The sequence below is a fragment of the Malania oleifera genome, chromosome 8, assembly GCF_029873635.1.
Source record: "Malania oleifera isolate guangnan ecotype guangnan chromosome 8, ASM2987363v1, whole genome shotgun sequence".
Classification (NCBI taxonomy): Eukaryota; Viridiplantae; Streptophyta; class Magnoliopsida; order Santalales; family Ximeniaceae; genus Malania; species Malania oleifera.
In genome coordinates this window covers 27485584-27499241 of record NC_080424.1, presented here as the reverse complement: position 1 = coordinate 27499241, position 13658 = coordinate 27485584, and the positions used below count along the sequence as shown (strand labels likewise).

Below are 13658 nucleotides of genomic sequence, written 5' to 3'. Positions count from 1 at the left end.
GGCTATATTGTGGAGGCAAAATGGAAAACATATTGTTCATTCATTTCCCCTTCACTTTTTATGTATACCCCAAATCTTTATATAGTACGAGAAAAACGGGCAAACTTAATCCATAGCTCATATCTCACCTTCCCTCAGCAGCATCCAGTATACTTTAAATGCTAATATGTACAATATATAATATTATCCTCCCTTGACACGTGTTTATACACAAGAGATTAAGTAGGAAAAGGGAGGGAAAGGGTCCTTGCCTTGGCCCTTTTAAGTACTAATTAGACCTCCCTTTACTACTAACTAGGGCTGTAGCTCATACTTCATTATTTAATTTTTAACTTAGTTCGAGTCGAGTCTAAGCCAACCTTTATATATGTTTGCTTAAACTCATAGATTTATCTCAATAGATATGTTGAACGAGTTCTTATTAAGCTAAACTACCTGACTTGCTCATGAATGGTTGAACTACTTGGCTTGCTCATGAATGGTTTGATTCTTTCACCACCTCTTATTTTAAGAAGTGAGAGACTTTTAGGTAGTGTTTGAGAGCATGAATTTCGGACGTATTTGAGTGAATTTAGACAAATTTCAACATCATTTTATACATCATTTTATTCAAATCCAATACAACTTCAAATTCAAGAGGATTCAAGTTTTATTTGGCAAATTGGTGAAAATGAGCCCACCCCCACTAAGCCGTCATTGGCCTTGGGCCTTATCCCTCACTGAATTTGGATTTGTAATTTGGACTAGATAAACTCACGTCCAATAACCCCCCCAATTTTAGGATAAATGTGCCTACTAAACTCCTTTGGACCTAATTGAATCTTATTAGACAAATCAATTGTAACAAGATAAGCCTGTTTTTGTTCAAATTCAACACATTTATTAAATGATCCTCAGAATTAACTATAAAAATCACTCATTCATAAAAAGGAAACAGCGCACAGATGCCATGTAGAAGGCTGAAGCCAATAATAAGGGACATTAGCAAATCTCCATCGTGTAGCCCAAACGTCGCACTCCAAAAAATTAAAGGCCATCATGATCCGCAGCCCAACAAGCACAAGTGTTTAACCATCCCATTTATATGTTTCTCTGCAGATTTGCCTCCGACCCTCACTCAGCCTAAGGACATTTCCCAATAGAAAAAATCTTACATGCGCCAGAGATGAGAACTATTTTTTTCCAAAAATAATTAAAAAAGAAAAAAAAGATTCATATGAGAAATGGAGGCTTATGAAGAAACTGAATTAATGGTTGATTACAGGTTGAGAATGTTGAACTACAAAATTTTGCAGTTTCCACTCTTGGATTGGAGCTGTCAAAATGGGAAAGCTTGCGAGCTCACAACCATATCTATTTAACACTTACTAATGATGTAATGGGCAAAAGATGAAAGGAATCGAAATTCCTTATTTCTGAGAGGGTCAAAAAGAGCATGTATTAAGTATCTGATTGATCTAATGGAAGTTTACAGAGCAATGACAGTATCGTTTTTTCTTTTTTCTCCCCACCCTTGCAACAGGTTTCCCAACTACCCAGAAGCCTTGCAGATGAAATCTTCGTTAAACCTTATCTTCCAACTTGTCATTCACAAGGGGGAGCAATTCCATCCGGCCCCTGGGGGTACGAGGGGTTCGAGGAGTCCCAGGCAGCTGTTGTGAGAGCATGTGCCTCACATACCCGTAGAATGTACATCCCACCAGTGTCACCGCGCATCCAACTAAGTTCATAATTGAGATTGGGTTTCGGAATATTAGCCATGACACCAACACAGCGACAGCAACCTGTACAAAAATGAACAAATGGAAATCACCGTGATGAGATCAAGATTGTATTGATTAAGCAGAAAACACATTTGGGTTTTGAAGATTATCTACACCAAATGCGTAATCCTGCAAGTTGATTAACCAGAAGAGCACGGCATGGATATACGGAAAGTGTTCAATACTCCTTTGGCACAAAGGGTTTCATATCATTTGATGAAAGGCAAGAACATTAATGAAAGAATTCAGAAAAACACTCTGAGCGACATTCAGGTCAACCATTAATACTAGGAAATGTGTAGAATGATTTGCTACACAATCAAATTCCGCATGCTCAATAAATAACTTAATGAAACAGTAGCATGGCAAATGTGCATATCAGTCTGGGGTTTCATTCCTTTTAATTTAATTTACCTTAAGATTTCCAGCAACATTAAATGTCACAGCTGTTGTAGAATGAATCACATAAAAGATAGAGAAGTTAAGGCAGAAAGCTGACACCCCAGAACCAAAAATAATAATCAGAGATGAGCAAAGTGATTGATGTGTGTAAAGCCAATCCACGACACCAGATCCTTCGAGTAATAGAGCTGGTACTGCCAAAATCATAGTTGCAAAAGGTGCCATGTAGTACACAGTGTTTATGCTGAACAATAAACATATACATGTCAGAAGATTATGGTACAGTAATTAATCTGCCTTAAAGAAAATAATATGAATAGTGAAGGCTATTATCATTATTAGTATTATTTTTATTAGTACTACCATTAGTATGCTAAAGATCCCAGACAACAAAATAATGCACCTAGGTCAACCACTTCATTATCTACACATTCCCGAGCATCCTAACAATGTACTGTGATTGTCAAGATAGGCACTAAATGGTAAGCTTCGAGGAACAACACCAAAGCCATATCCAGATCACATCCAGGTCAATTAAAAAAAGGTAACTGGTTCATGGGGAAATTTTACAATAGAGAAATATATAACAGCATCTGATTGCATGCCAAAGGGAAAAACCAAGCAGCAGAATACGGATATTAAATCCCATCAATGCATGGGCCACAAACATTCACTTTCAAGCTTAGCAACAGGCCAGTATGAAGAAAAACTATAAGCATATTAGCCGCACAACATAGACATCACTTTCCTTCTCATCTTTTTTCGTTTTTTCCCCTTCACCACCCTGCCAAAAGTCCTTTTTATCCCTCTTTCAAAGTTATTAAGCCAACCAAGAAGATTTATGTCACTGCATGAATTTCATTTTATTGCAGGTGCCAGCTAAATTTTCTTGTGTTCGAATTAATTAAATCCACTAACTTTTTGTTTGTGACAAATAGTCCACTAGTTCTAACCTGGTATAAAAGACCCACCAACCATTACAATTAACTGACTCAATCTTGCTGTCAAAATATCACTAAAAAATTTAATAGGTTAAATTCATAAAAACACCAACTCTTTTTCAATTACAATTCAACCCATCAACTTAAATTCAGCACTAAAAAAAATCATTAAACGTCCAAATAGACTTGAGTAAGCTTATTTTGCCAAAACAAGTTCTCTGTCGTTAATTATTAATATTTTCTTTTTGTAATATTATTTTTAAGACAAACTTTTTATGACCTTACTAATTTCTTTAAAATTTAAATTAATTCCAATATCTAATTAAAATATCATTTTATTTTTTATAAACATATAACTTACAATAAAATCATATTAATTATTATATATTTTCATATACTTTTGCACAATAAACTCATACAAAGTTTTGTTCAAATTTAATAGTGTGTGTCCATGCCGCCTGTGTTGTACATTTAATTTAAAAATTATCTTTTACATTTGTGAATGTCTAAATAATTCTATAATATTCAAAACTTATATGTAAGCAAATATATATATTAATTTTCATTTGGTTTGATATACTTAAAAGTTTATGAAAACTTTGACATTCTTTATATATTCAGATGAATAGTTTTTCGAATTCAAAAGCACTTATTTAACTTATTTGCACATTAATCAATCTTTCCAACTTGTTAATTAAACTCATCATATAAAAGTGACTATTAGTAATTAACCAGACAATAAAATTGATTCAGTGATAAAATAAGTCTCAAATATTCAACGAAGGATATATTGATTACTTTTTTCCTTTCTATTTTTCATTTAAAAAAAAAAAAAGGGAAGCCATGGTTCTCCAAGAAGCAACAGAAAAATAACTATAGGGGAAAACACACTAAAGAAGACGCGATTAATAGATGCACCAAGAAACTTCTTTTCTGTTTTGATAGAATGCACCAATCACAAAGAAACCATTAGAAAAGAAGGCTATGACTAAGAAGAAAATACAACACTAAATTATATCTATTTTTAAATTATACATTTCAAAAGAGAAATGTAGATAATGTCAAATACAGAAGAAAATCCAATTTTCATAGTTATCTAATGATTGATAACAACAACAGAGCACATGTGAGTGCAACAATGCGGTGCTAGTTTTGTCATATTTGCCATTTAAGAGTCAGGGAAAAATTTTCGAGATTTTTGAAACCCACTCAACTGTAGGGGCAAGATGCACCCAGTGCCACTGACCCATCGCATGTCATCCCAAAAGCTAGGAAAATGCATGATGAGCAGTTATTTATGCCACACAAATGAAATTTAGATTGACACTACAAGTGTCAACCCACAAGCAAGCTAAATATCAAATACACATGGGTTAACATAATAAGTACTCCAAGAGTTAACTGCCAAATAAGCATTTGAACAAAATCAACCCTGTAGCTGTAGACAAATTGTGTCTCATGGGTCAAACAAACCTAAACATGCCTAGATTTATTAAAAAAAAAAAAAAAAAAACAAAGAATATGAATTAAAAATATAAATGTAGAATCAATCACTTGAAAACCTAGAAATCATTTGATTCCTAAAACTTTTTTTTAAAAAAATATATTAAAAAATGAACTTGAGCAAACTTGGACAGAACCAAATCAAAAGAGGTAAACAATTTTGAAGGTCAAGAGTTACCTATCAAATTTGTATCCATGCAGCAAGGACTCTGCGAGGATAGTCTTTGTAGAAGTAGCCAGGCAACCAAATAGTGCAGCACAAAATCCAAAAACATTAAAACTAAGTTCTGTAACAGAGGTGAGAAGGATTCCTCCAACAATGGGTATCAAAGAAGCCCAAATCCTCCAGTCGAAGTATTTTCTCCAAACCAACCATTGCAAAACAACTGTTTCAAATAAACTGGTATCAGATGCAGTAATAAACAGAGAAAATGACAATAACTTAGGAACATAAAATTAGACTATATAAGTTGATGGAAAATTTTATGCCTAACCTGTTGTTGCAGGAGTGAACGATTTAATGGTTTGCATAAATGAAACAGGGATGTAGCGCAAGCTCACATTGCCCAACACTATGTTAATACAAAACACAAATGACATGGGAAAGATCCGCCTCCAGCGATCTTCTGGATCAACAACTATCAGGGGCTTAAGTTTCAGCACCTTTATCACTAAGTAAGCTCCAATAGACGAGCATATGAAGTGAATGCATGATACCGTCAGAGGAAACTTGAAATCCAGTTTCTGATTAAAAAAAAAAAATTCTTTCAGATTTTCAGAAACATTGGTGATGAATGTGCAGACTTAAAACAAGTGACAAAACCAAAGCAACACCAATTCCTTCTGTAACATACCAATATCTATAGGAAAACCTTGTTAAATGGCTAAAAACAATGATGAACAGCTCAAAAAATTAATAATTGTCAAAAAAAGGTGTACATAAATCTAAAATGAAGTATATTAATAAAGATAATGAATTTGATAAAGAAGTTAGTTCTATTACCATTCATGACCCAAAAGAACCTATTATTCACCAATACCTCCCGATCATCAAACGCAGGCTTTGATACAAGAATCCGGATAACCCTAAAACATTGATTTGGAACTAAAGAATATCTGTGCACCTTATATGGAAAGTGTAGAAATAGAGATATTTCACATAGCCATAAAACAGAAGTACCCTGCCTTTTACAGAGGCATTTAAGTCCATATACAAGTTAGTATGGGACCTTCTAAAATCGCATGTACCAAATAAATTTGGCAAACTTGAGGCTCCAAAAAGACCAGCAACCGATCTATGAATTATAAAAGTTGAATGAAATAATGTGCCAAACTTAAAAACTTCAGTTGTTCTATCTTCATGCTTGAACTTAAAAAATAAAAATAAAAATCTGTTAGGGTGGTCCTTGAATCCACAACTAACACCAAGATACTTTAAATTGAAATCTTTGGATTAACTAAAAATACAACTACTTGAGTTTAATCCAAGCAGAATCAGTAATGACATCGATTCAGTAAGCCAACCAACATGTAGAAATGATATCACTCAAAAATTGCACATTCTCAAAGTGTGAGACACGCATTCAGCATTCCAGCAATATCTGAAAATTTTTTATGAGGCAAAATGGCCCCAGACCTTTTGAACATGAATTTTTTCAGAATTTATCATTTTCAAATCAACGAAACTAATAAGAATGCAGAATGTGAGCAGAAGATGGAGTGCAAAATTACACATTTAAAAGCAAAATAAATTGCCAAAAGTATCTTTTCTTCCATTTTTCTGTTTCAGATTCATTTAAAGCCTTACTGCCTGGTGAAAACCATACACTTGGAGGGAACATTAACAAGTCAAAAGGACTGCAAAATGTGGGATAGATATTTACAGCCCACTAAGGGACAATGAGTGCAATTAGAGAAATAAACAAGGCAGTATGATTTATGTTTATTGAATCTAGAAGACAACAAATATCCGTGAAGAAGATCATCTTGCAAGCCTCTTTCCTCTTTCCTACGTTAGGCCTTTTCTGCTCACATGGTCAAGAAGTTAAGGTTTCTAAGAAGAATGATTATAGGGATGAAGAACTATTTCACACATTATACTATATTTTACTCTAGCAACAATCCAAAATTTATGTTAAGTAATCTCCAGCTAAAAATGGAAGATGCAACTGCTAGAAAAAGGTCAAAAAAGGCAAGGCACTTCTTAGAAATCAAGAGTCTTTTTTTTTTTAAAGAAATAATAAGGGTTGAACATTTGCATTCATATAGCTCCTATTGGATTAAGCAAAAACTACAGATGACACAGAAATTCTATGACAAATAAGGATAGTATATCCAGATATCCAATTAATAATGGAATGAAGACAAGCAACAAAATCCAACTAAAAAAATTCCAGTCCCACCCCTCACAGTTTCTCTCAAGGTGCATGCGTGAGCACACAACCAAGCAATTGACCAGCTAACCCTTTCCCCCCCCCCCCCCCCCTCCCCCAACAAAAAATAAAGAAATATAAAAAATACAAACTTCCTCTCCAAGTTTGCAACTCCTGTGCACAAATTTGTGCCAATGATTGCCAAAACTTCCATCCTAAATCCTAATGATCAGTATGCACCAAAATTTGCTGGAGTCAGTAGATCTTGAATCTAATCCAATGCTATTACTTTTAGCCTAAAGAGTCACAACTAAAACGAAATTTAGAACCTTGCCAAAGGTCATGCTAAACCATTATCAACCACCTAATTACATCTCTCCAGTGGTCACTTCTTCTACTTCTAAGATTTCAACATTAAGACCTTCGCAGATCAACTGTCAAAATTTTAATTAAAGAAAATTTTTTATATATAAAAATCTATTGTCCTCAGCCACCGCCTCTTAATAATTGTAATATTCAAATTTCAGAAAAAAGGAGAAATTAAAAATTACTGCAAACAAATCTGCAATAATCATTAGCCTTAAAGTGCATGTAATTCAAAAGCACAACAATTATTCCTTCCCTTAATTGAATCTGCAAACAATATAGACACATTAAAATTTGAAATTGGAATGATACATATAAAAAGTTCATAGAAATTATATACAAGCTTAATTTAGAGAAGGTATCGAAGCACATCACTTAACAAGATACCAAATTTGCAGGTAAGAAATAGATAGATGGAAAAAGAATTAATAATTAGGCTAATCAACAGAATCGAGAGAAAGAGAGAGGTCTGAGAATCAGACGAGCAGGGGCAGACCTGAAAGATCCATTTGTTCATGATAATAACGGTAACATTAAAACCCCACCATTGAAGAATGGCGAGAATAGATCGAATCGCGCTCCACTGACACAAACGAGTCTCCTCCATTGCTCCCCCCACAGAAAACCAATTAACCCAAAATCTCAGGGACCCAGATCAAACAACTACAGATCAATCACACCCAACTCAACGCCACTGCTCTCAATTATCACTAACCAGAGACAGAGAGAGCAGCTGGCGCAGTGAGAGAAACACACACACAGAGACACAGAGACAGAGACGGAGGCAGAAAGAATTGGAAGTAATCAAAAAGCCCTAACGGGGAAGTGAAGGGTTGTGTTCTCTCCCATGTGTTGGGTCTGCTTCCAAGCTTTCTGTTCCGAGTTGAATTCTAAAACGTCTCGGCCTTCTCCTTCCCTCACGCCATGGAAAGGAAATTTTGATTTTTCACTTTTTCGGTACAACCCCACTCTCTCTCTCTCTCTCTCTCTCTCTCTCTCTTTCTCTCTCCTCTACTCACTGCTCTCCCTTGGCCCCTCCCTCTCTGCTCTTTATAGGCCCACTTTCTCTGAGTTCATGTGGATCCCACTCGGGACCAGGCAGGGGATTTCCGAGGTTGGGGCCCAAATAACTCAGAAGATCACAGCCATTCATTGCATATACTTACTCCTCACATTGACCAAGCCATTCCTGATGTGATTTGAATAATAACATAATTAACAATATTCATTTTTTTAATCACCGTAGATTAAACATGGTCTTCAAATCCTGCGGTTACGGTTTTTTCCAGGAGTTATAGAGTAAATCTGATTTTTTTCGGTGGGGCAGGGGGTTAATTAAAAGGGATTAATGTTGAATTTAATTATAGTGTCCAATATAGATAAATACTACTTCACATTCAACTTTGACTGCTCTCTAAAAAAAATGCATACATATATTTCTTTGCTTTGTATAAAAAACAGATCTACACATTAAATCTTTTTTTTTTTTTTTGGGTGCTAGACAAAACCGAAGATTTGAAATGAGTATCGTATTAATGATTAAAATTGTTGTAAAACATATATATTTATGTAGATGACTATTTAGAGGTTGCAACTTTTGGCACGTCCATATAATGGTTCATTATGTGATTAACTTTTAAAATGTCAATGTATTTGTCTATATAATGACATACTTTACAACAAAATGAAATAATAAGATAATTAGCAATATCTAATTCTTGAAAAATTAGACTGTTGAATTTCTATAACTTCAAATTTTTTTCCTCTTTTTATTTCATTTACAACACGTTCTCAGCATGATCAAGTCTCTAATGATATAACAAGTTTTCTTGGTATTATTTTAAGGTAAGAATCTTATTTCCTTTAACATTTGTTATCTATATAACTTTAGTTTTTCATCAAACTATATTTATATGTTAACTATATCTCTTATCTTGAGTATGTGTTCTTAAATATTTTTATGTCGGGATATATGTGAGAATAACATTTCAATTTAATATTTACCTAACTTTGAATTTTTATCTATTTTCAAAGTGATTTTATGATGTCAAACCTCACAAAACTTGAATTCGTTGTCCTTGATATTTCTGGAAGAAATTATCTGCCATGAGTATTTGATGCTGAAATTCACTTTAATGTTATGAATCTTGAAAGTACAATTGAAGAAGGAAATCAAGCATCCCTGCAGGATCTCGCAAAGGCAATGACTTTCCTTCGACACCATTTACATGAAGAATTGAAAATTGAGTACCTTACTATCAAGGATCCATTAGTCATTTGGAACAACTTAAAGGAGAGATATGAATACCAAAAAACGGTAATTATTCCAAAAGCTCGATATGATTAGATACACTTACGACTGCAAGATTTTAAAACAGTAAGTGAATATAGTTCAACCTTGTTTAAAATTAACTCTCAATTGAAGTTATGTGGAGAAAAAATTACTGATGATGATATGTTAGAAAAAACATATTCGACTTTTCATACCTTAAATGTGCTCTTGTAGTAGCAATATCGAGAGCGTAGATTTACAAAATATTCTGAGCTAATTTCTTATTTACTGGTGGCTAAACAAAATAATGAGTTTTTGTTGAAAAATCATTAATCTCGTCCAACTGGTTTAACACCATTCCCTGAAGTGAATGTGACTTTTTCTCAAGGTCGAGGACGAGGTTACGGTGGTAAAAGGGGTCGTGGTAGGAAAAATTGTTGGACCTGTGATGATCATCCTTCAAAGTTTGAAAGCAAAGGTGTTGACAAGATTCAAAGGAAATGGGTAAAGAATAAAGAAAGCTCTGAACAAAATAATAAAGTGCAAAACAATGACAATATTTGCTATAGGTGTAAAACAAAGGTCATTGATCTCGAATATGTCACACTCTTAAACACCTAGTTGATCTTTACAAGGCTTCGTTAAAAGGAAAAGGAAAAAATTCTAAAGTGAATTTGTTTGAACCCATTGATGCTAACTATGAGTCTCCTTTGGATGTTGATTTTGATGTTTTTGATTTTTTTTTAGGATCTTAGTGGCAAAATTGATCATTTGATTGGTGATGGAAATATCTACTATTAAATTATCTTCATGTTTATGTTATTTTAAAAAAAAATTAACTTATGTAATTTTTTTTATTAAAAGTTTTACATATAATATGCTTGGTAATATTTTGTTATCTTTCCTAATTCTTAAATTTTACTTTTCATTTACTAGATCATACAAAATAAACTTGATGACATGTGTTTGGTGGACAATGACACAACTCACACAATTCTTCGTGTTAAAATTTTTTTCTTACAATTAACATTAGTTGAAATTAATGTTCATACAATATCGGCTCTGCAAATGTAATAGAGGGCTCTGGAAGAGTTCACATTATGTATCCAAATGGGACAAAATTGTATATTGATAATGCGTTGTATTCTAGTAGATCCCGAAGAAATTTACTAAATTTTAAAGATATACGTCGCAATGGATATCATATTGAAACCAAAAATGAAGGAGATATGGAATATCTTTTCATTATGTCTACAATTTCAAACCAGAAGATCATATTAGAAATTTTATCAAGTTTTTCATCTAGCCTATATTTCACAAAAGTAAGGATGGTTGAATCAAATTTTATGTACTAGAAGTGCTCCGAGCCTAGAAGTTTTATACTTTGGCATGATCGTCTTGGCCATCTTGGTTCAACTATGATGCGACGAATCATTGAAAATACACATGGACATTCATTAAAGGATCAGAAAGTTCTTTTACTTGGTGATTGTTTTTGTACTTCTTGTATTCAAGGAAAACTACTTGTCAGACCTTCTCCATCTAAATTACCTTTAGAGTCTCCATTTTTCTGTAAAGAATACAATGAGATATTTGTGGCCCAATCCATCTGTCTTGCGGATCATTTCGATATTTCATGGTTTTAATTGATGCTTCCAATCGATGGTCACATGTTTGTCTACTTTCAACTCGTAATGATACTTTTTCTAAATTTCTTACTTAAATAATAAAGTTAAGATCAAGTTTTCCTGATCATCCCATTCAGATTGTCTGTTTAGATAATGCAGGTGAATTTTCTTCAAAAACATTTTATGACTATTGCATGTCAATAGGAATAAGTGTTGAACATTCTATTGCATATGTTCATACACAAAATGGTTTAGCGAAATCCTTCATTAAGTGTTTATAATTTATTGCTAGACCTATGCTTATGTGATCAAAGCTTCCTGCATCTACTTGGGATCATGCTATAGTGCATGCTGCATCTTTGATTAGAATTAGACCAATTGTGTAAGAACTCGACCCCGTGAGATATGTAATAAATAAATAAGAAAGGGGTAAAATAGTAAATTGAGTAGGCTTCATCGACGAAGCTAGAGTTTCGTCAACGAAGGCCCTTCTACTGTTTGGCGACGAAATGCAGAGGTTTGTCGACGAGGAGAAACCGAGAGATTTTGGGAAATCCTAAAATCTCAGGCTTGTCGATGATGTCATCGCAACATTGATGAATTTCCTTAGCTGGCTCGTCGATGAAGACGCCGCCTTGTTGACGAGGTTGGCCGAGTCAAAGGTGTTATAAATATCATTTTGGGTTTCTTAGTAGTTAAGATATCCAAATTTCCCTCTCTCTCTCTCTCTCTAGAACTCAAAGCTCCACTCTCTCTCACTAGATTTCTTTGCCATTCGTTGTTAGAATCGACGATCCGAAGTTATTGCGAGGATCAGGGAAGGAATCTCTATGTGTTTTGTGGAACGGATCTTTGTTTTGATGTCTTTGGGTTTTTACCCAAAAATTGAGGTAAGACTTGGTTTTCATTTCCATTTCGATATATCTGTAAAGAATAAGATTGTAAGTAATTATTGTACTGTGGTTTATAGGTTTTGGGAACCCAGCTCGCTATTTAGAAGTCGTAGAGTTCGTGTTTTGGATTTTCGAGGAAAGGTAAAGGGATTCTATTTATATCGCTTATTTTTTAAATCGAATTCGGTAGAACTGTGGTTCATGATCCTGTGTGTGTTTTCGCTACTTATTTGGGAAAATCTAATGGGTAAAAATTACTGGGTTTTCATGTTACATTTTTGGGAAAAAGGGAGCATCAGGTTGCATCTCTAGTTTCGTTGGAAAACTATGGATATATTGTTGAGTATATTGTGATATAGAGATGGTCTTGCCTTGACCTGTTTTAAACTATATTTTGAAAATCATGATTTTGTGATTACCAAATGAGTGTAGAATGAATTGTTATATGAATATGCATTGAGTTGTGATTTGCTAAAATGAGATATAGGAACGTGTGTTCCGAATTGTTCCAGGTTGTGAAAGAGTGTCCGACTCTATATCCAAGGGCGTGAAATATCACCTCTTACCGGTTGATCACCGAAGGGTGTGGATCCACCAGATGCACTGGTACGATGCCATGGGATCCTAGGGCTACGCTATGTGCCCCAAATGCCGTGTAATGCGGGCTGACTTTGTACCAAAGGGTGTGACAACACTGGGTTGCTTGATCATGTGTGTGTGTATGTTGAGAACTATACTAGAACTGTTTTGTGAAAATACTAGAACTGAACTGTGTATGTTTTATGTCATGATAACACTCATATGCCACACACCAATATAACCTGATTCTGCCATACTGAGATGTGTCTCATCCCTATCGTACGTACATGTTTTCAGGTCCTTCGAGTAACCAAACCTAGTGTCCTAGTGTTGGGAGCGTGGTGGTCGGTTTACTGCATAGTGTACTTGTGTAAGTACTTGGACTATAACAAGGTTGTTGTTTTGGGTATTGCTAGCACCCTGGGGTATGTTTTGTATTATGGAGCTTAGAATCTATTTGTATAGACTCTGGTATGGTACTATGTATGTATGGAATGAACTTTTTTGCTGCGTATATGTCCTGTATGTGAATGTGTATAGGGTGTACGGGAACCCCACGGGGTCGGACCCTCATTCATTATAGTATCATGTGTGTTTTGTTTGATATAGGGTCATGTTAGGTTACTACATCACACCCTGGGTCCCATTGTCGGGTTCAGAGTGTAACAACTTGGTATCAGAGCTGACCAGGTTGCTAGGTCTTGTATACTTGGTTAGGCGTAGCTATGTGTACATACCAGAGTATAGGATGTAGGGAATGGGTAGAATAGGTCGAGGGTTGTTTTGTTACTAGACAGGGACTCGTTGGCGATGTTCTGTATTTTTCCTGGAATGACGATTTCAGTAAAATCATGACAAACCATTGATGGTTTCGTGTCGGTGTGATGGGACAGACCTGGGCCGGTGAGAGTAATAGTTGACATGATTAGTTCTAATGAT

General features: G+C 34.6%; 1 protein-coding gene across 1 annotated transcript; it reads right to left on the bottom strand.

Annotated features, from left to right (window-relative positions):
* Positions 1–1217: 1217 nt before the first annotated feature.
* Positions 1218–8375, bottom strand: LOC131161679 (UDP-galactose transporter 1). The gene is made up of 5 exons (XM_058117608.1): positions 7844–8375; positions 5104–5353; positions 4788–4995; positions 2178–2409; positions 1218–1784 (listed from the first exon to the last, which is right to left on the bottom strand). The coding sequence occupies exons 1-5, from the start codon at positions 7952–7954 to the stop codon at positions 1563–1565; spliced, it is 1023 nt and encodes a 340-aa protein (XP_057973591.1). The 5' UTR covers positions 7955–8375; the 3' UTR covers positions 1218–1562.
* Between the last annotated feature and the right edge of the window lie 5283 nt (positions 8376–13658).

Bases quoted from the DNA above. Each gene is read 5' to 3' on its own strand.
- LOC131161679 (XM_058117608.1), bottom strand. From the start codon at position 7,954: ATGGAGGAGACTCGTTTGTGTCAGTGGAGCGCGATTCGATCTATTCTC. The intron at 2,410-4,787 runs GTAACTCTTGAC...TTTATTGTTCAG, and splicing joins CATGGATACAAATTTGATAG to CATAAACACTGTGTACTACA. The intron at 1,785-2,177 runs GTAAATTAAATT...ATTTTTGTACAG, and splicing joins ATGTTGCTGGAAATCTTAAG to GTTGCTGTCGCTGTGTTGGT.